This window comes from Corvus moneduloides, chromosome 2 (genome assembly GCF_009650955.1).
Source record: "Corvus moneduloides isolate bCorMon1 chromosome 2, bCorMon1.pri, whole genome shotgun sequence".
Classification (NCBI taxonomy): Eukaryota; Metazoa; Chordata; class Aves; order Passeriformes; family Corvidae; genus Corvus; species Corvus moneduloides.
In genome coordinates this window covers 58917865-58943119 of record NC_045477.1, presented here as the reverse complement: position 1 = coordinate 58943119, position 25255 = coordinate 58917865, and the positions used below count along the sequence as shown (strand labels likewise).

General features: G+C 41.5%; 1 protein-coding gene across 2 annotated transcripts in view; it reads right to left on the bottom strand.

Moving 5' to 3' along the window:
• LOC116439823 overlaps nt 1-24496 on the bottom strand; it is a 36053-nt gene extending 11557 nt beyond the window's left edge. The window contains exons 1-4 of one of the 2 annotated variants that reach the window (XR_004238290.1): nt 24380-24496; nt 24168-24276; nt 23296-23373; nt 21201-21330 (exon numbers count right to left, since the gene is read on the bottom strand). Coding sequence is in view for 1 of the 2 variants with exons in the window: in XM_032099859.1 (XP_031955750.1) it covers nt 21201-21330; nt 23296-23373; nt 23647-23802 (364 nt within the window). In the remaining variant the exon portion in view is untranslated. Of the gene's footprint in view, nt 1-21200; nt 21331-23295; nt 23374-23646; nt 24145-24167; nt 24277-24379 lie in introns of those variants that run through there. The other variant, XM_032099859.1, reaches the window with a different exon arrangement.
• Between the last annotated feature and the right edge of the window lie 759 nt (nt 24497-25255).

Sequence of the window (25255 nt, the reverse complement as noted above, 5' to 3'; positions counted from 1 at the left end):
TTCTTTCCAAGCAAAGCAGTTTAAAGGAGCAAAACCAAAAAATACCTTGCACAGTACAAGCAAGAGCACATGAACATACTCAGAACTTGGTACCTGCATGGTAGGTAGACATTCACTGCTGATTGAAGAGGTCCAGCTATAGGCAGCAGCCTATTCTAAATAAAAACAGCATGACAATGCAGCTCTGTACAAACATGCCAAACATTCCTCAGGACTTCTGACAGCAGGCAGCCAATTACTTTGAAAAGAATGGGTTCTGTCTTATGACTGCAGCAGCAACACAAATGCATCTCCCTTGATCCCAACATCAAGGTAGAGCTTTGCATTTCCAATATTTTAATTCAATACAAAGCAAAGGTTTCAATGTTTTTGTGGGTTTTTTTTATGGTGAGTGGCAGCTTGTTGGATTTTTCTGCAATCAGATGTAACAGCGGCAGGGTTAAAAGAGGTATATAAATAATAGATGGCTTCTCTCACCTAAAGAGAGAGCTGCCAATTCTTGCCCTCCTTTTAATTTTGGGAAGGGAATATAATTTGAAAGATGACATATTTTTTCCCATCAAGTCAGAGAAGAAGGAAGCCTCCAGAAGAACAATGGTTGATGCCATAGCATGACTATCTGACAGGCTTGAAAAGCGACTGTAAAGTTGCCAACACAACAAGCCTTTTATCTTTGATGGTAGTATTTGAAGCATGTGGATTTCATCCAAGGAATAGGAGGAGATATATGATGTCCTCCCACCACCCCTTTTCTTACTGTTTTAATTATCATTATTTTTAAAAAATATATAAATACTCACAAAATAGACATCCCTGAGTTTTTTAATTCCTCTAAATGAGTTACAGGAGTATCATCACTACACTGCTGAACTTGGCTTTATTCCTAACATAAAAATACATTACTCTTTTCAAATGTCTTTGCCTTTCTACCTATTTTCTGAGTAAATGGATAGCCCTACATGCATTTAAATTTCTTTGGAAGTTTACTCACAGACCCATTCAATTAATGGGAAAGCTTGCCCCACATACTAATACAGCTAAGGTCTTCTTTCTATGTGAGTTCCAATCACCGGGCTTTGCTGAGCAGGCTGTAGCTTTCAGCACTCAAAGAGACACACCCAAGACCCAATTACAGCCTGGATTTGTGTGTTAAAGTAAGTGGAATGTGGTTAATTAAAAGTTTCCCCCTGCTCCTGTGTGAGCACGGAGCCCGTGTTGGCAGCCCGCATCTGCGCACATTCCGCTCTGGCGGTGTCACGGGCGAGGCGAGGCTGCGACATTCTCCGGGGTGCCTCGCTCCATTCAGATGCAGCAGGGCTTCCCTCTGAGTACAGCCAGGTGATTTGGTTCTTACACTACAGCCTGCCAGGACAAAGGGGACGGTGCACCTGAAACATGGTGCCCTGCTAAGACCAGAGCACTCTGACAGCTGCCAGTGTGCAATTCGGAGACAGAAACCTGATCCTGGCTTAAGCTTTGGATTTCCCTTGAGGAGAAGGCCTCCACAACAGCTCTCTTCTGCTCAACATCTTACCCAGGAAATGGTAAAGCTGAATTCAGTGTCTTTCTCAGGCTAACAAGGTTTGAATTTATACCTCCCAGAAGTACTGGAGGGTACATGAATCTGCAGGCTCACCTGGGTAGAAAGATGCCTTCACATCTGTTCAAGCTGAATTTTTGTGCAGCTAGGCATGCAGAATTCATGGCATTCAAAGGAAGAACAGCAGAAGAGCCCAATTCTGTACCTGGGAATAAAAACAACTGTGTATCCAGATGTGTTAACAGGGTGCTCTGTTCACATTCTACCCTACATTGGCACTGAAGGGAAAAAGTCATCCAGCAAAAAGAAAGAGGCTTTTTCTTCCCCTGGTGAGGCACCTAATACCTAAGGTGGATATCTGCTCTGTCTCACCTCTTCTGTCTCTGTAAATTTTTCACACCTGCTTTAGAGAGGAAGGATGTAGGGGATCTTCTTAAGATTATTTCTGACTTATAGCAAGGATGTCCTTCTCAACTGTACAATCCCTTATCTTAATCTGAACAATGTGAACCTTAATTTAAATCCTTGGTCTTCTACTTCCTGACCAAATGCCCCACATTTGGTGGAGTCAATCATCATTTGTAGATTAAATTCCACAAGTTCTTAGCTGAGGTCAGTGTCATCCAAACAACTTAATCTTGGAGCCAGCAAACTTAGTAATTAGATCTTATGAGAGAGGATATAGATGCTTCCATAAGTGGTCTAAGCCAATATAAAGTCTTATTGCTCTCAAAAGACTGATTTCAGCCTGTGCTCCTCATGCCTGCTTCTCAGCAAGCAGGTGGCCGTATGGTTGTCATCTTGGTGATCTAGCTGACCACATACAGCCACAGAAGTGCCTGTGCTCACACCAACATTTCATGGCTCCATGTGCCCATGATAGGAGGGACAACAAGCAGGAATGGGCTTCCTTTTGTGGCACACAGACTGGCTTAAACTGCCTGTGTCCCATCATTTAATATAAACCAGCAATTATAACTACTGGACCTCCATCATAAGAAGCACACACCAAGAGAGTTTGCTCCAAAATGTCAGTGACATTCTGGGACATAAGCAGGAGCTTTTCAATCAAGTCCAAGCAGCTTAGAAGGAGTTTTCTGTGATCACTGCCTCTATTTGGCCTTCCTACATGATACTTTAAGTGCCTGGAGGTGTTATCTTGAATTTGAATCCTCTATGGAATAAGGAGAGTTAAAATGGGATTATTGGCACACTTCATGCATGGCAGCAGTATGCTGACCTATCCAGGCAGCAGGAAAAATATGTGAAATATTCCCTTTACAGCTTTAAAAGTAAAAGTTCTCAGGATAATCTGTGATTTCTTTTACAAGAACTTAAAGAGTGCATCACTGAGACCAAAGGCATGTTTAACCCAGTTCTTGTTTTTGACAGCAACCAATAGCAGAGGCATCAAGAAGACATTAGGAAAGAAAGAAAAAGCACATCAATAGCAAACCTTCCCTGTTTCCCTCTGTCAACAGCTTAGGGTCTTCTTCAGCCACAGGTTATAACAGGTGCTCATGTTTGACGTTCATGTTTGACATATTACAAGGCAGCAAGAAATATTTCCACCCCAAATCTGCCCTCTGCCCATTAGTGTTTGGCTCTGGGATCTCCCAGTATCCCTATTGATGAGTTTCATTGTTTAATGATGTGAAAATACAGAATTTGTTTGTTATAAGTTTCCCAGGCAACTTCAGTGGATGTTACACTAATTATTGTCACTTCTCTTTTTCTACAGATTTCACTTTTTTTCTATACCCTTTTCCCCTGTAGGTCCTTCCCCAGACTTCAGTCTACAGACTTCTACAGCTGGGCCAGATTTTCAGCTACCATTGATAGTGCCTGGGAATATTTTCTACCTCTTTGTTTTGTCCGGGTGTGATGATGAACATTATGTATGAGAAGGAACTGTAAATTATCTGTAACCGAATCCTCACAACCAAGAGCCCTACCGACTCAGCTGCAAATTCAGGCACTCTTTCTTCTCTCACTTCTAGTCCTGTAGCTGTTAGACACAAGTGTTATAAATGCCAAAAGATTTACCTCTTCACTTCTCTCCAATGCCCCATCTGTTTACTTAGTTTTGCCTGGGATCCTCCTTTGGAGTGAAACAACTTACTTGCTGCTAAATTTGTTTCTTCCGGCTCTTACCCTCCTCATTAAGGTCTCAGCAATGGCACAGGTGCAACTGCATCCAGTTCAGTCCTTCTCTGGTGTTTTAGACAGCAACAGCTATCTCCAGATTATTTCAGATGCTTGAAATACTAGAGCTACAACGAGCCCAGAAGAGCCTGAAGGCCAGCACAGAGAGGCTTAGCACTGAACAATATGATTGCAGGACATTGACTTTGGCTTTGACTGCAGGCACTCCTGTATGTGGATGCTGCTGTGATCTCAGAGCAGGAGCAGAAAGAGCCCTCCAGGAGTGTCTGCTACTGCTTTTTTTCTGTGAGGCAACCTTGATGTGAGTCTCTGAAACAGAAGACTGAATCCAAGCCTATTGATTCCCGGATCAGTGCTCCAGTCTCGAGGTTATTTCTACCTCTCTGAGCTCTGTATTTTGTGCAAAGTCCATCCTGCCAGCTAGGTGGCTCAGATCATGTCTGACAGACCTGGCACGAGGATGCAACTGCCTTTACAAGTAGTAGATAGACTCAGACCCGCAGCCTCTAGGCATCTGTGCAAGCAGAATTTAAACCACAGAGGAAAAGGGGTTCTTGCAACTGCTAAGAGAGGTAAAAAAACTCAGAAACTGAATCCCTCAGTTAAGAGCTCAGTGTTTAAAATACAAGTGGCAAGTGGTGTCAAACTACCATTTATTTTTTTTATAAAAACTCTCATCAATTTAGGATCGTACGTATATAAAGGGGAGGGAGGTGATCTGTCTATATATGTGTACCCAATTTCTGTGCACATAAATCTATTACATATACATTTTATATTTGTGTACATGCAATACATATACATGTGTAAGTATATATGTATGCATATACACGTGTGGGCTTATGTGCATATATACATTAATGTATACGTACATTAACAGAATAGACTTTCTCACTTGGCTATTTAAGGCAAGATTTCTGAAAGAAAATTAGTGCCAAAACCCCATTAAATTTTCTGACTTACTCTCTCTGACTTCTCTTAAAACTCAAGATTCAGCCAACAAATATGGTCACAAAACCTTCTACATTCCATTCACAGAACATCCAGCCTCATCTTCCTGAAGTCTTCATCTGAGCCTTTTAATTTTTCTTTTATTTTATTTCTTTTTCCCACTTTTTCTTCAATTTCTCTTCAGATATTTTAATCAGTTATTATTAGATATCATTTTTTATCTAGGCTATTCTTCATGTGTTTTCCATAATATTTGCATTTGTAGTTCTGATTTCCATCCATCAATGGCAATTTGGGTATAAACTCTGCAGAAGTGACAGGAGATACTACATCATCTCTGGATGTCTCATTCCAGTTTTCTAAGCTGTGGACTTCATCTCCTTATGTCCTGGAGTCAATGGAAAGTATTAAACCCCTTCCCAAGGGAACAGGGGACATTAGTTCTGGAAGTGCCTACCTGTTTTCCATACGCACAGTACCTGCAGAGCTGTGTCATTTCACTTAGACCCCTACAGTGGGATGCATAAAGCAGAGCATGACAATTTTTAGCTGTCTTGATGACAGTAACTTTTATTCTGAACTGAAATCTTAGACTGAAAACAGGTTTAATTAAAACAGTGAGAGCTTGTGTGTAAACCAGCCCTTAGGCACCTTCACAGAGTCATATAAATCAGAGCCAAACAAGACACGTTATGTTTCTGAATGCATCTGCCTGTCAGAGGCAGCCCACCCGTGCAGGATATCTTGTAGCATTTTATTCAGCCTAGTTTTAAAAGCCCAAATCATTCCGCCATTTATTCCAACTTGCACAATACACTCAGAGCAAATGCCCTGACTGCTTAAGGTCATTTAAAAACCCTGCAACACTGTACATAAAAATTGCTACCAGCAGTATCCTACTCAATTTACAGACAAGATATTGCAACACTAAATAAATTCTTTTTACAGTTTCAGCTTGTTGCGGTGCTTTTATTTATTATGACTGCTACGATTTTATAATAACACTTTTATTGTAGTTGTGTCTGTTTATCACAGAAGTCTAAATACATTGCATAGGGAAGTAGGTAATATCGTTCCTTTGTAAAGGACTGGGGCACTGCTGCCATGGCAGTGCAGAGCTAGAACTGAATACCAAGTCAGCAGCACAGTTAGGATCATATTTGCTCTACTTGAACTTCAAGATTCAGCTGTGTTATAATGGACATTTTGAAGTAGCAACCATGTTCTACTACTGCCATGAATAAACTTCAATGTTCCCACAGAAAAACTAATAACATGGAACAGATGAGAGAGGACAGACATGATTTATTTCTTTAAAATAGTTTGGGGGAACACATCGGAAATGACCTCCCCATCCCTGAAGAACCAGTACAATCCACTCTCTGCCATCACAGACCTAACAGCCATTTGGCTTCCAGGAGATCTGGCAGAGACTGGAGTCATGCCTCAGGTGGGTTTAGGTTCCTCTGCAGCTTTGTGGCATCCCTTACCTTTCAAAGACACTCAGACACAGAAAGGGGAAAAAAAATACAGAAACTAAGAAAGGTAAAAATGACATAAGATACCTCATCAGGTGCAAGGTCTGCAGGAAAGAAAGAATCTCTGCCTAGGAACTGGTGTAAACTCATGCAACTCACACCATAAGTCTGCTGGGTGGACCCCAAACACTTCTCTACATCCCATTTTCTGGCACAGACTGTAAACTTAGAGATTTTACTGGTGGACACGTTTGTAGCTGTATATCAAAACAGATCTACAGGGCCAAACTACACCATAACACATTACTTCTCTCACAAGATTGCCACAAGTTTTAACTCATTTCCTCTTGTAAAGGAAAATTTTGGAAAAGCAGCAGTAAAAAAATAAAAAAGCCATTGATACAACTAGAAAAGAAAAAGAGTGCTCTGAAAACACATGGATGTGAAAAGAGCTGTTTCCAGCAATCATGCAGTGCCTCTGCCATTTATCCACTTCTCTGTCTTCCTCTCTTTCAAGAAGCAGGTGCCCAGATAGATTTGCTCATGCATTCAGATTCCATGTTTCTTTTCAAAACTCTCATCATCAGGCACCAAAAAAAAAAAAAAAAAAGAAAAAGGAGAAAAGAAACCACACCTAGACTTCACAAGGCACTGATGAAAGGCTTTTCCTTGATAGTCAGAGAGGTATAATGAAGGGGGTAATTAAAAAAAAAAGAGGTAGGATGTACTTCACAGTAGGGCTCCAAATAAAAATGGAGTCTGCAAAACCCGAAAGGGATGAGAGGTTGCCATTTTAGTGCATCCTGCAGCACTGAATGAGCACAGAAGCTGTTTATCCTTGCAAATGCTCAGAGAGGAAATTATTCTTGCAAATAAACAGTCTCCGAGCCATGGCTTAAGACAGCGTGTAAGGGTGCATATGTTTGAGTGCAGTCATTCCAGATTTTGCATTACTTGCGTTGTAGCATATTGTGACCTACATTAAATGGTTTCCATACACTGGCCACAGAACAAGCAGGCTCCAGTGACAGAGCCCAGCATGCAGACAGCTCCATTTCATTAAGAAAGCAGTACAGAATGCTACAGCTTTGCTGTTTGCCATTTAAAACAGCAATGTACATCTGCTGCAGTACAGACATCACTGGGGAATATCAGCTGGGTACTGCAGCACCATGAGAGGGGTTAGAGGAGTCTGTGCTCCTGCCTAAGGTCCCCATCTCAGCTGACTTCCATCCCAAGATGACAGTGCACCTCATAGTGCCATGTGGCAGATCAGATGCTAGTGCCCTGCTGATGTATCTGCAGTGTTTCCGTTTTCCACGGAAGCTCGCCAGTGGAGGTCAAATACCAAAGGCCACAAGGACCCTCCATGTATTTATAGTCACACATTCACAATACCATACAAGAGGCAATAAACCTCTGCACCTAAGCTGGCTTACATGGTTCCAGCTCAAAAATGTATGGGCAAAAAACCTACTAACCCCTTAAAGAGATAACAGGGAGTACATGGCAATAGTAACAACGTCCACGTGCTAGTCCACAGACCTTGTCCATGGGAGGGACTGCGAAGAATTCTAAATCCAAGTTTTACAGAAAAGAAACTGAGATGGCTAAAGCTAATTGATTTTCCTGCACTGTAGCACAGATATACTAAAAATGAAATATAGTCCTTCCTATGTTTCTTTATATTGGAAAGAAATAAAAAATAAGTGGATGTGGACATGAATATATACAGAATAAAGTGCATATATATCTCTCAGACATACACAAACAAATGAGTAGAAAATAAGCCTGTATAAGAAGAAATAACTGTGTAAATTTAGAAAATGCCAGCTCTAAAATTCCTCCTGTGACCTTCTATCACTTTAAAGATGCAGCCTTCCATTGCCACAGAAAATGCTAGATTTTTCTCAGGTGTCAATAACGGCTGTAACTAGGAGTAAATATGGCTATAAATGCCATTTATATGCAAAGGGTCAGAAGTGATATTGCATGAGTAAGTTTAATAATAACTCTATTTATTCCTAAATACTGACCTTGCAATCTTATTGTTCATTAAATGTGTATGTTAAATGCAAAAAGGGTCACTTTCTGTATTTACACAAATGTACTTACCACTTTAATGGAATAAGTACCTTTTGGACAGACTGGAAATACAAGGTCACCATCAGCTATGTGTTATACAGCTGTTCAGCTGTGTTATTTATCTGTGTATAGATCCAAAGCCTCCTAAGTGTGGTCTGTGGGATAGTTTGAGTCACTTTCTTTGTCCAAATGGTCCATCTGACATGTCCCTCATCACACAGGGTACCGTATGCTGGGCTATGCTCTGAGGATTTGGATCAGATGTTATCAAGCCCTCACATTCAGTTTGCTTCTGCAAAGTGAAAACAAACACCAGCATATCCATTTGGACTCAGCTGTGGTATTTCTATTTACCACATCAACTCCAGGCAGCCATCATAATTAGCAACCTCGTGAAGCTTATGCAGCATTTGGCTTCCTCCTGCCTGTTTGAGCAAATGGAAGGACATTTGGTGTGAGTGGAGCAGGCGGGGAGCAGCTGGGGAGGTGTCTGCGTTCCCACCTTCATGCAGGGGTTCAGAGCTGCCTTTCTCCACCCCACCAGCTCAGTGCCTCTGATGACCCTGGACCAGGCACAGGGCATCTCTGTGAATACGACAGTCATAACCCGCTCCTCTCTCCAGTATCCAGACTCCTACACTACCATGCTTTGGACACTGTCTGCAATGCCAGACATTTGATTTTACAGTTTTGTCATTTCTGACCCTCAAAAAAAAAAGATTGGTCTGAGCTCACTTTAACCCAGGGAAAATTCCCTTTTCTCTGCTGACGCTTTTTGTTAGCCATCGTAGACGGACAGCAGAGATCTGTGATGTGCACAGTGTTGTCCTTCAGGCTAGGAAGGTGTGAAAGGTGCCAGGATGCACTACACAATCAAAACCTTTGGAAGCAGATTGTCCTGTTCCAGTGGTCCAGTCTTTCTGCTGCTCCTTATAGTGATTGACTGTACTCCTTGTTCACCAAGGAGACCGTAAAAAGAAAGACTTTTAATTTTCAGCAAAGACTATTTAATTTTGCTTTTAAGAAGGCATTGCAAATGGAAGAGAAGTTGCACGTCAGAGTTTGCTGCGAGGAGCAGTTGTGAAATCTAGGATTCATAATGGCTGAGCAATGGAGGGTTTGTAATTGTTGCACAGACAACACTGTCACCGAAGGTTGAGGTACACCTGATACTGCCTTATTGCAGATAGTGGCAATAAGCAATTTTTGAGGACCTTTGCAGTCAAACATTTCTAACATTTTGTCATCTTCCTGTCTGTAAGCTTTGTTTAGCTGATCCTGACGAATTTAGCAGAAAGTTTCATCCATGACACCACCCGCCCCTTGTTCCACAGTACACTTGAAAACAGAATGCCACCCAATTCAAACTCATCACTAAAATAATGCATCTATCTCCTACGCAATGTCAGTGTGAGGAGGAGAAATTCCTAATGAATGTCTCCAGATCCTCAAAGGATGTCAGAAACAACACTAGCCCATTTTTCTTCCAAGCCCACATAAAACTGAGAGGCTATGGTTCTGCAGGGAAGTGGGATGGATATATATCTGTTTAACAAGGACAAGCAGACAGTAGAAGGTAAAAAGTAGGGAACAAAATAACCTTTCAGCAGTGCAATTTCTGAGAAGTCTGTTCTGTCAGGAACTTGAAGAACAACATACGGGGACAGTTTCTCCATGGTGCTCTGAGAATGGAGTGTTAATCAGAAGACTACTTGCAGCTTGTCAGCTAGTCACTGAGCATTGCATGTATGAGAGTTTGGGACAGTTTTTGTGATTACAAAATCCACTGTTAGCTTTCACCACATAATTTTACAGCAGCATCCCAAATACCACACAGAGCAAGTCCAGCATGGCCATACGAAAATATTTTGTTGCATATAAAACCTTCATCACCTTCATAAATTTCGTTCCATCACCACCCACACCCTGCAACTCCTGATTCTAGAGGGATATAGAAGAAATTGCAATCAACTGACTGTGGGCATGCTTGGTCTTGTTTGGCACAACATACTCAAGGGTGAGCATTCTTGCTAGGATGCTGACCTTGAACTACAGAAAAAAAATCGTATTTTAGTATTTACGTAGACAGATCCTTGCTGGATAAGGTGAGCAGAACACTGAGACTATATGCCTCCTGTCTCTAGCAGTAACATGAGAATATGGATAATCCTGCAACATGTCTTCAAAGTACAGTGGAGTTAAAATTTAATAGCTGTACATCACTCTTTACATAAATCACAGGAGTAAATAAACCAGATCTTTCTCCCTTTCTATCTCAAAAGCCAAACAACTATCCTATCACATATACCTACCCCTTCTTTGCAAATCCCATATGCCTTCTCTCCGCCCAGAGTGCGTTTCCTCAGGAATGTCTCTTTTCCCATATTTCTTCAACATTGCCCCAAAGTAGAATAATTATTTTTCCTCAAAACAGATAAAGATATAATGATGGCTTTACTATACACAGAAGTGATGCTGCAATTTCTCTATCATTTTCAGGATGTTAATAATAAAAATACATGCTTCTACTGCAACCATTATGCCACTGCCTCTTGCCTGTGCTGTGATGACAGGCTGATTTAGACACTATTCCCAGGAAGATGAAAGAGTGAGGGGAAGTTGTAAAATGCAGGTATGAAATCTGAAATTTCAGAAATTCTTATGGTGACAGTGAGTCCTTGCAGTCTTAGGAAGAGTGAGGTTTCTAGCAGCTGGGATTGCCAGGCAAAGGTGGGTTGGGTGCAGGAATCAACTGCACCATGGGTTTGTTGGTCACTGCACATCAAGCCCATCACATTGAAGCCAAGGTCAAACCAGGACTTCAAGCCAGAAAAGCAAGGTCAGCGTCAGCAAACTTAGGGACTGCAATTTAGCTAAGGCAAGGATACAGGACAAGGACTGAGCTTAAATCACAGGATCACGGGATAATTCTGTTTGGGAGCAACCTCAGGAGGTTGTTAGTCCTACCTCCTGCTCCACGCAGGGTCAGCTATGGTGTCAGAGAAAGTTGCTTGGGATTTTATCCAGCCAGATCTTGAAAATTTACAGGGATGAAAACTGTAGGGTCTTCCAGGAAACCTCTTCCACTGCTGGACTGTCTTTATTGATTCTCCTCACATGCACTCTGAACCTGTCATTTTTCACCAAAAGCCTGTTTTCTCTCATCCTATCTCACACACTACTACTACTGGCTCTGTCTTATCAGTGCTTCTCATAGGTGCTGGGGCCTTCTGTAAGGTCCCCCCACATCCACCTCATCTCCAAGCTGAACAAGTCCAGCTCCCCCAGCCTCTCCTCACAGGGCACGTGCTTCAACCCCTGACGATCGTAGTGGCCCTGCTAAACTTGCTCCAGTTTTTCAATTTACTTTCCTGTACTGGGATCACAAAACGGGTTGCTGTACCTAGATGTGGTCTATTGAGTGCAGAGTAGGGGAGAAGGTCACTTCCCTCAGTTTACTGACTGTGCTCCTGTTCATACAGTCAAGGAGGCTTTTTCCCTCTGTGCTGCAGGGCTCATGTGCAGCCTGCTGTCTGTCAGGTCCTCATTTCATAAGGCTCCTGTCAGCCCATTCCACCAGCCTGTCTTGGTGCATCCCTCTGGCTCTGCCCTTGAGTATATTGACAGGTGCCTCCCGGTCAGGCTTGATGAGGTCATTGATAAACATGTTACACAGGTCAGGTCTCAGGACAGAGAACTGATAAACCTCCCTGAAGATGTGGTGGTACAAAGGAAAAACACATAGCTCAAGGAACTCCAAGCATCCCCTGCAGATGATCCACATCTTGGAAAATTGAGGAATTGCCTGACAACAAAATGACAAGCAAAACAGAAAAACAGGGAAAAAGTAAGATGGAAGAAGGAAAAAGGAAAAATAAGAGAGGCAACAACAGCCAAACTTCTGAGTGAAGAGGTCTGAAATAAAGAAGCAGAATGTGTGGTTGAAGAGATAGTCAAACCAAACAAATAGAAACCTACCACCATGCCCAGGGGGTTTTGTACCACACCTGATTCAGGTAGCATTAACTCAGTGCATATTCTGGCTGTCACCATGGCTTAAGTATAGATGTGATTGCCAAGCAGACTTTATCACATTTTCCTGAAAACACTGATGACTTTCATTTGAAGGTCACTTTTTGAATATTTAAAAAGTAGCATGACAGTAAAAGGCTTATGAACATAAAAATAATGGTCTTGTATATACAACTTCATGTATTCACATTCATGACAGAACATTTAATCTTGATGAACAGGAGGAAATCCTCCACTGGTCTCAGATACATATAAGATATTTTTATTTCATTGACTTTATAAATGTCTGAGTTCGGGTGAGCTCATGATTTGAGACTCCTTTTATAGTCAGTAGACAGAAATGAGCACATCCAGAGAGTGATTTATTAGAGCAGTCTTAAATGCAAATCTCCTCTGGAGACTTCAATTTCTCTCTTCAATTTCAGTGAAGGGAAGGTCGTGTGACTAGCTCAGACTTGGTTACCTGACTTAGAGCAGAAAGTAAGGATCCTTCCCCCTGTAATTACACAGACCATTGGGAATCCCACCTGAGCCTTCCTGAGAACAGTTGATTCTTGTGGGAGCAAGATTTTTATTGCATAAGACTATAACAGGATCTAAATCCTCCTGTCTGCTTTTTTTCATTACCTTTGGTTTACAGACACTGCTCTAAGATATTAAGTCTTAGAGATAGTGGGGAAAAACTTGAGGAAAGATGTTGTGCAAGCAGCACATTTCAAAAATTAATACCAGAGATTTCACTAAAGCAAAAAAAAATATCCCTGGCTCTTCATACCATAGCACCAACTTGCATCCCATGGTTGTAGAGCAGCAAAAGGAAGGCAAAAGCATTAAAATCACTCATGAACAACTTCAACATGATTTTCACTTATTTTTGATTCTGTGTCAGAATACACCTGTCCAGACACATGTAGACATCCTGTAGATGCTCCAGAGAAACGACGATTGTACTGCCACCTTGGAAAAAGTAGGAATCCCGAGTGTCTTTGAGATGCATGTGCCCAGAAAAACAGAAATGGAATTCACTTGATCACAGCTAGAGATCTACCACAGATGTCTCAACATCTGAACTAGGCTTGTTTTGTACTCAGTGGAGAAAAAGAGATATTTTCTGGGGAACTTCTGAGCTCGCAAAAAAGCAGACATCTAATGCTCAAGTCTGTTGCACATATGCAGGTATCTAGTGCCATTTCAGGTGTCCTAGAGGGACTGCAGTATCCAATGGGGTTGTCACATATGACAAAGGACCTATGTCCTCCTGGAATAGGAGCTAGTAGCCAAGTGGGAGTATCTTAAACTGCAGCAGGTGCCACAATAATGTAGGCACATTGAACTGGACTTTTACATAGCGGGGATGGAATTCAGGTCCAGAATGTAGAAGCATGTTAGACACTTGAAATCAGCTGGTCACCTGTAGGTATTACTTTTAGACTGAGACTATTAGCTCTCAAGACTCTACTGTATTGACAAGATCTTCATCCATTGTAATGGAGGCTTAGACACCTCACTTGCATGCAAACACATGCCTCAATGTGCATCCACTCTTAGAGTGACATCGAGTTGTCTAAATGCCATAAAAGATGCCATAGGACTTCCAGCTGCTCCAGGAGAACTTGCAACTTTCATTGTCTTTTGTAAGTCAGACCCATATGGGTGTCTGAGATTCCTTCAGGCACCTCAGATTGAATTAAGCACCTGTATTTTAATGACTGAATTGAACTTGCAAGTTAATGTGACCGTTTCCAAGCCCAGGGTTCACAGCAGGGGAATACCAACACATCCCTCAGCAGGTGATGTACCTGTACTACAAAAACAGTCTGGCACCTCCTCTATGCATGCACACAGGTGAGACATTAATGATGAGCTGCAACAGCAGCAATGGTTGGACAGCAGCAAGAGAACCTTAGGTACTCCTCACCCTTCCACATGCAAGGTAACCTGGAAGAGGAAGGATTTGTCCCATCCCATTTCAGAAAACACCAGTATCAATTTGATACAGATGTGAACGGGGCACTGGAGAGAAATGGATGCTATTAGGGCGGAGTTCACCCAACATTTTCTTTGGCATAGCGTCCTTTTTGCTCCGCAAGTGCCAGCTTCCCTTCCCTGACTTCCAATGCAGACTACATGACCTGTTCACATGTAGATATCTGTACTGTGAATATCAAGATCTGGTCACATCCCACACTGGAGGACACAAGAATCTCTGCAGCAAGGTTGCCTCATGCTTTGTCCGTCTCCTAGGAAAATGGATAAACTGGCTCAAAGAAACTGTTTGGAAAGTCTCCAATAGATAATATTACCTACACTTCTCCCAGTGCTGGACTGCCCCATGAAGCAGATCTGCTTCTGCCTCTCACTGAAGTGCTTTTACTTCAATTTTTTCAAGAAATGTTATAGAGGATGACAGCTTTTGAGGAAGGACTTTGAGAGACAGAAATACATACATATAATCTCTGTGCGTATATGTATATGCTTTTTCCCCACCACTCCACAATTCTACCCAATTGTTTTTAATGGTCCAAAGTTACAGGAGTTTCATCATTTCCATAGGAAAGCTATTCTAACATTTATTACTTTACAAGTTCACTCGATAGTTACTCTGTGCTTAGCCTATATTTTATTTCTGTGAGAACTGAAAATGTATCAAAAGCCAACAGTAAAATAGAAGGAGAGAAAAAAGGAAAAAATGTGTAGAGGCATACAAGAAAGAGCTTGTGGCATATGCATGAGTGTAAAACTTCAAGAAAAAAGTTAAATTAATGAAGGTAGTTCACAGTTTAAAATTAATTTTTTTCGCATTTCCTTTTCTCAAAGGTTCCTCTTCTGTATTCCAAATATAAATGGTGGTGGGATTATTTAGAAACCAAGTACATTATAACTAAGGCCTATAGCAACCTCACTGAGCAGTGAAATTTGTTGTCTCCCTCTGATCCTCAGATTATGGAGATGAGGGGAAGAATGTACATCAGTAAGATTCCCTACCGAGATAGCTTTTCACTCTTTTCAGTAAGAAAAAGATCAAAGGGAAAATAGCTAATTAACATACCAAAGGAGACAAAACCCCTAGAGCTTTATCGTTGTTGCAATCCAATAATAAACAGCCAAGTACAAAAAAGATTATTTGATAGTGACACACAGAATTGAAAGCCTTTGAAATGTCAGCTTCTCAAAAAAATATTTTTGGAAGGAAAAAAATATCCATAATTATACAGAATAATGCTTAAGCATTGGGGAGTAGCTCTTCACTCCTATGAGAGCTTGCTTGTAAAACTACTGTGCTTAAGAACAACAGCTTGGGTTGCCTTTATTTAAAGTAAAATAAATTTTAAAAAATACCACACAAAAGGCTTCAAATTCCTTCCTAAGCAAACACTCAATTCTTTCATAAATTAAAAATTAAGTACAGTTGTACTTGTTCTATTAAAAAATAGCATCAATCTCCATTCCCAGACAATCTTCCTGCTTTTACAGGCTTGAGGGCAGTGGGACACCAAGATTTCAAATGATGGCTGTATAGGCTGGTGAACTCCTATTCCATGCTGTAAGTTCTAGGTAGTTTTAGAAAGCCAGAGGCAAAAAAGACAAATTCATGTAGCTGTAAATCATGTGAAACTCTTCTCTGGGGAAAGCAACTGCTCAGACTACATGGATGCATCAATACCAATAAAAGAAAAAGGACTGGGGCATGGGCCCAAGCATATTAATTTGCAGGTGGTTTCTGTGGCACACTTCTGGCTCAGAGCAGCTTTCTTTTCACAGCACTATTAAAAAATTAACACCATTCTGAGGCCATTCACAACAGATACTTGGGCACAAACAGCCTGAGTTTGGGGATAATTTTAGCTGCATGGACAGGAACAGTTATAGAATCACAGAATGATTTAGGTTGTAAAAGACCTCCAACATCGAGTCCAACCTTTGACTGATCACTGACTCATCAGCTAGACCAGAGCACTGATGGGATGTGCCTACAAGTGTTGAGGCATCTGGCTAATGTCATTACTTTCAATTACCTTTAAATTATCATGGCAATAGGTACAGGTACCCGAGGAAGGAAGGAAAGTGCACATCATTCCTGTCTTCAAAAAGGGCAAGAGGGGTTATCCAGGGAACTATAGGCCAGTCACATTGATCTCTGGGAAGGTGATGGAGCCACTAATCCTGGAAACTACATACGGGCACAATAAGGACAAGAAAACCATCAGGAATAGGCAGCATGGATCCATCAAAAGGAAGTCATGCTTGACCAACCTGATAGGCTTCTATGATGAAATAACTGTTCCAGTAGATGAGGGAAGAGCAGCAGATGTTGTCTACCTGGATCTCAGTAAGACTTTTAATGGTGTCTCCCTTAAGATCCTCCTAGAGAAGCTGATGAAGTATAGGCTGGATGAGCAGACTGTGAGGTGGGTTGAAAACTGGTCGCATAGCTGGGCCCAGAGGTGGTGGTCAGTGGCGCAAAGTCTAGTCAGTCCAGACATTAATTGGCACTGTACCCCATCTTGTCACTCTGGGCTACAGGCTCCAATCCTGTTCAGCATCTTCATCAATGATCAGGATGATGGGACAAGGTGTGCTCTCAGCATATTTCCCAATAACACAAAACCAGGAGTGGCTGATACACCAGAGGGTTGTGCTGCCACACAGAAACTTCAACAAGCTGGAGAAATGGGTTAACAGGAACCTCATGAAGTTCAACAAGAAATGCAAAATCTTGCATCTGGGGAGGAACAACCCCAGTCAGGAGCACATCCTGGAGGTCCACTCAGCTGGAAAGCAAATTTGAATGTGGACACCAGGTTGAGTATGAGCCAAGTGAGACCTGGTTTCAAAGAAGGCTAATGGCATCCTAGGCTGCATTACACGAAATACCATTATCGGATGGAGAGAGCTGATCCTTACCCTCTATCCACCACTGATGAGTCCACACTTGGAGTACTGTATCCAGCTCTGGGCTCCTCAGTATGAGAGAGACATGGGCATACTGGTGAGGAGAGTCCAACAAAGGGCTGTGGGGATGACTGAGGAACAAGAGCACCTCATGTACAAGGAGAGGGTGACAGAGATAGGACTCTTTAGCCTGGAGAAGAGAAGCCTCAGGGGGATCTTATCAAGGGATATGAATAACTGAAGGGAAGGTGCAAAGAAGATGGAGCCAGATTCTTCTCAGTGATGTCCAGTGACAGAACAAGAAGTAATGTGCACAAACCAAAATACAGGAAGGTGCTCCTAAACATAAGGAAACACTTTTTCACTGTGAGGGTGACTGAGCACCAGAGCAGGTTGCCCATGGAGGTTGCAGAGTCTCCTTCCATGGAGGTATTCAAAGCCATCTGGACATTGTCCTGAGAAGCTGCCTTTAAGTGATCCTTCTTGAGCTGGGGATTAGACCCAATAACCTCTTTCAAACTCAGTTGCTCTGGGGTTCTGCAATATTATCTCACATCAAAGGTATTCTCCCTTTATTAGGGCTGCTATTGCAGGAGAAAAATTAATTTCCTTTGCTTTTACTCCTCCTACTCTCTGAATAAAGGTAAGTTTCAGTTTCTAGTGGAACCAGTCATTACAATAAAAAAATTTCTTCATTTCACACTGCAATTCCTTAATTTATTCAGCATATTTGTGACTCAATACTGAAGTGCCAATCTATAGTCCTCATTGACAGCAAAACAACATTTCTTGAACCCTTTTTATGCAAGGCAGGGATGCACAGGAGATGCAAGGAAACACTCAGAACTTGCTGCCTGACTCAGCCATTGAAAGCAGAATCCTTACTAGTTAATATACAGTAAATACTGTGTTTTACCTTTTAGGTCCTAAAACAGGCACCTCCATACCACTGGCACTAGAGGATCAAGAAGCAAGAGTGAATGGAGGACCCTAGCTTTTCAATAGGGCCTGGCTCAGTCTGGGCTATTTCAAAACTCAATCTGCTAGAGAGGAGCTAGCCCTCATGTGAACACAAGCCACATTGTGCTACACAAATCTTGGACCATGGACTGACCTCTGGCTGTCTTTCTACAGCAAAGTGGCAAATTGGTCACAGTCATAAATTACGTCCTTGGGCGAAAAAGCTGCATCTGTATTCCCAGTTAAAACATGACAGTCACCAACTTGATGCAGAGAATATTCTAAATTAAACCATTTGGATCCAAAACTGAAAAAAAAAGCCTCTTTCAGAGGGCCAGTCTTCCACTTCGGTCGTGCCAAGCTTAACGAGTCAGCTATTATATATAGAGAGAAAAAGCTTCCCATTGAAAAGACACAATTATCATAAATAAATCCCTGAAAGATGCCCAGGATATGACATTTGAGAGGCTAAACATGACTACATTGTGTTTTAGCAATGCTCATTGGTTCCTAAGTGCAGTGCAGGTTGGTCTGAAGAACCCAAAATAACCACCTGTAGCTGCAGCTGACAGGATTGTCACTGTCACTGTCACTGACAGTGACACAGGTCAAAAGAATCCAAAGTCCACACCTCTGAGTCTGCCCTGATAGTCCAGCAGCAAAGCCTGCCTTTCACCTTGCTAGTGGTACACCCAAGCTCACAACATAATTTGGCCTGAAATCCCAGAATAACTGAGAACTCATTCTACTCTTCAACGAAGAAAACATCCTCATGTAGCCAGCATAAGTGCTAAACCCAAACTGATCTGGAACTGTACAAACTGGGTTTCAACAAATCCCCTCTAGTTGTGACTGAGTTACACCCCCTATTAAAAAAGTCAGTCTAGAAAGAAATGAGGAGAAACTTAGCAGTCAGCTAATAAACAAAATACTTCTATGGGTTCTTTGTATGGATGCTTTGGGCAGGCTGTGAGTGCACCTCTGCTCTTCCAGAGTTAGTCATTTCAGTGTGAGATGATAAAAGTACCCAGTTTTAACCTCTATTGTTTTTCCACTTCAAAAAGACTCCAAAGACTCTCAGAACTTCTGCAGGACTGCAAAAATTCTTAATGATATTTGCTTGTGTGTCTCAACTCACCTAAATATCACATTTAGAAGTGCTTTTGCTAAAGCAGAAACAAATGTATATTACAGACTAGGAGAGATATTATGCCATAATGACTCTTTGGCAAGCTACCAAAGTATAAAAGGCTTCTGACAAATCAATATAAGAAGTGTTTTCTACAACATAATAATTGCTTTAGCTATCTACAAGACACAATTTTTATGTGTCCATTATCTTTTCACTATAAAAGCGTTAGAGAATTTAGAAACATCATGTGTGTATTTTCATGTCTGCCTAGTCTCATGTGCTTTACTAAAAATAGTCCTTTCATCAGTCATTAGTCATTAGTACTAGGCAAATGCGGCCCTCTTCCCAAGTAAGAATCACACATATTCTTGTAGATGGCAAAATTAATTCATTTCAGTCCCTATTGTGCTCACTTTCTCCCATTGTTTTAGGGAAATGTTTTCAGGGGAAGGGGGAGAACTGTTAAGAAGGGCAACTATCTATGAATATCAGAAAACAATCAGAGAACTTAACTTACAACAGAATATAACCAAATATTTTTACTACAAACCCAGTTCAGTGTGTTGTGACACATTGTAACACAACACATTACTTAAAAGATCAGTCAAAACTATCCACATTCTGAATAAAAAACACACACAAAGAGTCACTTATGAAATGGAGAATTATTTCCATAAATTAATTGGGAACAGATTTCCTCACATCTATTCCCACCCAGAAGCAGCTTGTTCCACAGACAGGTTTTTCTTGCTTCAGTATGAGTAACCAGGAAAGTATTTGACCCTTAACAAACGATTTTGAATAACGAACACGTTTTTAAAATATTCCAATCTGCTCATGGGCAAATTCATCAGCAGAACAGCAGGCAAAATATTCTACCTTCGTTACTTTTTATTATTTAGCCATCTATTCTAATGTCTCTTCAAAACCTCACCCTTTATAATGCCCCTGCCCCCTCCCTCTTTAACTCCAACTGTAGCAGTAGAGGCTTTTGTAAAAACCTCCTGTTGATAGCATTCATTGCGTGTTAGTCTGCAAAGTGATGAGGTGGAGAATGCTTGGAATTAAAATAGGAAAATGATTACTACAGAGGAAATGCAATGGCAATAATCATCAAGTATACTAAGTTTTCACTGTTTGATTGCGAATCTCAACCAGCTGCCATAATTTCATATTCAGAGACGATTGGGGTGGAGGAAAAAGGAGTATGTTTTTTAAGGCTTTGTGAGGCTCCCTCACTTCCTCTTTATGTCAGGCTTATCTACACAAAAATATACACTAAATTAATATTGCTCAGATTGTAAAGTCAAGCATTCCAGTGCTAGTAAATGCCAAAATTAAGATTTCCTGAAAACATTAATTCAGTCCCTTATACATACGCATTGTGCCACACTCTTTAATTGCTTGATGACATACTGTTTTTTCCACATAGTCCTTGCCTCGTTCTGTACTCATGCTTGATGGTGCTCACTTAATGAGTAAGCTATTCAACCTTTTCTTTTATCCTTCGTCTTCAGTGTGGCCCCAATGCTTTATTTACAGCACACTATTTAAACCCTCCTATGAAGATGGAATTTATTTTCTCATGGGTTTTTCCATGGCTGTCATCACTATCATATCTTAAATATTCATTAGGCCAGAGATAGAGGGAGAGATATGCTGTAGTTTGGCGGTTGGAAATCTCACCTGGGAGAGACCTCCAACACAGTCTCTGCTCCAATGAATACTTAAATAGCCTGTGTCAAACAGAATAGCTCCAAAAGGAGACACTAACCTGGTACTTGCAAACTCCTGGTTATAGCAGTCATCAGAAGGGTGGGAAACTTGGGTTGGAGACCTTCCTAACCAGGTAAAAACTGCCCCTAAGCTTTTGGAGGGGTAAATATGACATACCAGACTGGTGCTTGCTTTTCCAACAGAAGATTACTGTGGATAACACACTTAACTACAGGAGATGGCTTACCACTATGTGAAGAAATTAAAAGTCGGCTTTCTTCTAGATGAAGGCAACTCTCCATGACCTCAGGAATCTTCTTACCAAACTTTCTGTCTTCTTCAGACTCTTCTTGAACATCCAGTTCTCTCCATGTCCCCTACAAGTGCCCAGCATATAAGACTGTAAGCCTTCAACTGTAGGGTAAGTCTAAAGTACCAGTGAAAGGACCTAAGCCTAGCCTAGTCCATAAGGACCCTAAAACTGGGCAATCGTTCTTTAGCCCCACGTTTCCTAACATTTGGTGCACGTGGTGTTACACCACTGCATAAGGTGCAAAGGTATCTGCCCCAAGCAGCTCAGCACCCACAGCTCAGCACTCACCTCTTTCTCCGTGAGGTTTTTAACAAACACTGGGTGTGTTAAACAGCCTCAGAGTGTGGACAGAAGCTTGAGGCTGACATACACAACTCTTTTCTTTAGGCAAAGAACCAAACTAGGTCCCAGCATCTCAGTGCTTCTTTCCTCCTATGCTTAATCATAAACCTGCCAAGTCAGTAGCAGTTCCAGAAGGAGGAAACAATACCACCACTCCAAAACATTTAGTCTCTTGACTAAGGTGACTTCCTGCTAGGCATAGTACTGGGTCACATAAGCAGCTTTTTAGCTGGAAGATAGATTAGCAGCTCGTTAGACTGGCTGTAGATGAATGCAGCTGTCTTTGCCTTTTAAATTTGCTCTCAACTATGACAGTGGTAAACACCAGTTTTGCAAAGTGAGAGTCAACCTCCACCCACTTTAACTTCTTTCTAATTCAAATAAAATTTATTTGTGTAATGCCTCCTTTACACTTTCTTACCCATTTGAGGGCTTGGTTTCTTAGTTGCTGAGGATTGAAATACGTCAAGTGATTTTCTTTTGCTGACAAAGATTTCTTATCAGCAGGTTTCAGCTAGTTGTCTGTTCTTTTTTTCAACCTTCCATGTCTGCCTATGCTCCATATAAAACATCTTTGTAGATTTCAGACTTTTTTCCATGGGATTTTCCCCCTTTCCCTTAAAATCATCCATTTTGGAATTTCATCTTCTCTTTTAATTGTCAAAACATACATTTAATTTGTCATAGAAACACGAGCTTTCCCACATCTAACACATCCTAATTTAAATTTAAATGAACACTGATGGAGACAAAAATAATCTAAAATTTCATCTTCCTGCTGGGGATCTACTGGAAAGGTGACAGGAATATGAAAATCTTTTCTGCAGAATTAGTCATAAACACAAAAGCAATCCCTGACTCATTTCACCTAGGTCTCCCAGGTAGTCATCAGGTGATAGTAATGCCTAATCACCTTCAACAAGGGTCAGATTTTAACTGGTGACCTTAACTCTCAACATTTTATCTGAAAATTACCAATTCTTTGAACTGTCCAGATGGTTTAATAGGTTCTTTTATTCACTCACATTTAATTACTTGTCTCCTCTAAATATTTGGTTAGATTTATTAGAACACTGTGTGCCCAGGAAGCACCAGTCAATTCATAAAACCTTTATTGAAGGTTACAGTTTAAACAACGTATTGCCACCTTGCCCTATTTATCATTCATGGGTCCAGATTCCCTCAGCAGGCCATGGGCCAGCATCATTGAAGGGTAAAGTCTTAGACTACGCAGACTTAAAAGTCCAGTTACTGTAACTCTGTCACCAAAGGGCATCTGAGAATTGGTACTGTTTAGCAGCTAGACAGTAGCCTAATGAGCAGCACGTCTGAGTTTCATCTCAGGGCTCCACAAAACATATGTGGCACTATATAAATAGTGCATAGGGACCAGAAAGCAACCAAAAATAGAGCTTCAAGAGATATAATTTGAAATGAACATGTGGTGCTGGTAATGATTGGCATTTGACTGCACACTGAGCACAGGGTTAAAGGAACAAACAGATTACACTGTAGTGGCATGGAAAAGTATCATAAGGAGAACACATGACACAACATATAATGAAGTAATTATTTATATGGCAAGGTGAGCCATGCCTGACTCTTTGGATGTGCTCTGTGGGCCTCTTCACCAAGAGGAGACAGACCTATACTTTCTAGGTGGCCTAAAAAAAGGAACTTGTCTTACCCTTCCAGTGCTAAGCCAAGCTGTGCCAGAGGCCTCATGGTGTCCACAGGAAATACCAAGCTTGGAGCAGGTTTTTCTCTGAAAAAAAAAAAAAAAGGCAGATGATAGCAGAAGCAGCCCAGGAAATAGTAAGTAGCTCTAATTGATCTTTCTTTCTCCCCATCTGTGGCCATACCAAGAACCTTGAGTTTGTTCTAAGTCACTCATATTAATCCTCCCCCACTCCATTCCTACTTACTGGAAAATCAGAAAATATTTTATATTGGGCTGGGTAAAAATAATTTCTTAAGGACATACAGGTTATCTACATGAAAACTGTAATCAAAATAATAAGCAAAATTGTCCATTTACCTGTGTCAAGGGCTTGGAGTTAGGTGACAACTGCATCCAGCTCCTGGGGACCATCACTCTTTTCCATGGCTTCATTTTATCACTAGCAGCCACAGCAGTTCCCTGCCCAGCCCCAGAGGTCCTTGTCACCTCCTGCAGCCCTGCTGCCATCACCATGAGGCAGCCAGGTCTGCACTCACCAACACTGACTAACAGGCAAGCCTGTGGACAGGGAGGGGAAAGACAAAGGCCTTCTCTTGCTACTTGGGCAGCCACAACAGAAGCAACTGCAACTGAGGATTTGTCTCCCCTTCTTCTCCGAGGCTGGTAACCGGCTCACACCGCCCTCGTATCTCTAATGCGACACACACTTAATGGGATGGAGAGTAAGGAGAGGGTTGACTCCTGAAGCACATTCCAGCTGTCTTCTCCACGATGCTCTGGTGTTATCCTTAGTACCTGAGTGGGCATTTCTTCCAAATAGCTTGGGGACAACATCCTCTGGGAATTTCATACAGGCAAAGAATTCAGTATAGACTTACTCGTTAATGTCAAGGCTACATCTCCTTCCATCCTTAAAATGTCCAAGCTCCAGAACACATACTTGTCAGAATGATGGGTAAGTATCCCAGGGAGTAGAACCTCTTCACCCTGCAGCATTCAGAAAGAAATGAAACCTTTATGGAAGGTCGAGGAGAGGAAGAGGGAAGAAAGTGAGATATGAACTTAGTAAGCCGGCTGGTAGGTAGCTCACCTCTGTTCAGACTGTGCTCTGGGCTCTCAGGACTAGTCCTTCTTCATTTACACCCAGGATGTGTTTAAATGGTGTTTATTCCCTGTCTGTGGATTCACAAACATTACTGGAGGCAATTATCACAACCGGCAGCTCAGGTTACACTCTTCAGAATGATGGAAGGTGTGAGTAGGATTCTGTTGTGGTAAGGAGAACCCTGAAAAAAAACCTTTTCTCCAAAGTGAGTGCTTCAACGACTACATTATTACACAGAAAACTGGCAGAGATACTGCCTCTTTTGACTGTGGGATTGTGGTTTTTTTCCTCCCAACACAAGAATAACGTTTTTACAGCTGCAGGGATTCCAGCTCAGTGCACTGCAAAGGGGGCACAGGGTAATCCCCTGAAATCTGCAGAGCTGCTGCAGGAGCATGGGGAAGGGCAGGGGTTCATTCATCCCTCTTTGCTCAGTGTTCCCCCACTCAGTCAGTCCATGGGTGGGTTTGGATTCCAGCCCAAGGCATTTTGTCTCCCTCACACATAGAAGAGGGAGCATGTGTGTCTGCTTGGGGATTGTGTAGTACATAAAGAGAACCAAACACTTCATTTCTAATAACATCTGGCTCCTCCTGTTTAAGCCATAGTCTTTCAGTCCCTGATACTAACATATCATCCAGTCTTTCTGAATACTGTATCATTTTGGGATCGTGATTAGTAATGTTACTATTTTTATTTCTTTTCTGCTATACATCTAGATCTTTCACAAAGATCCCTTATTTGTCATTTATCTGACTAGCTCCTTTGTTAATTTATATGTGTCTATGAACCTCTCTATTTCTCATTCATTTTGAAAATATCTAAAATATATTGATGCTTTCTTTTTCTATCTGGCAGAAC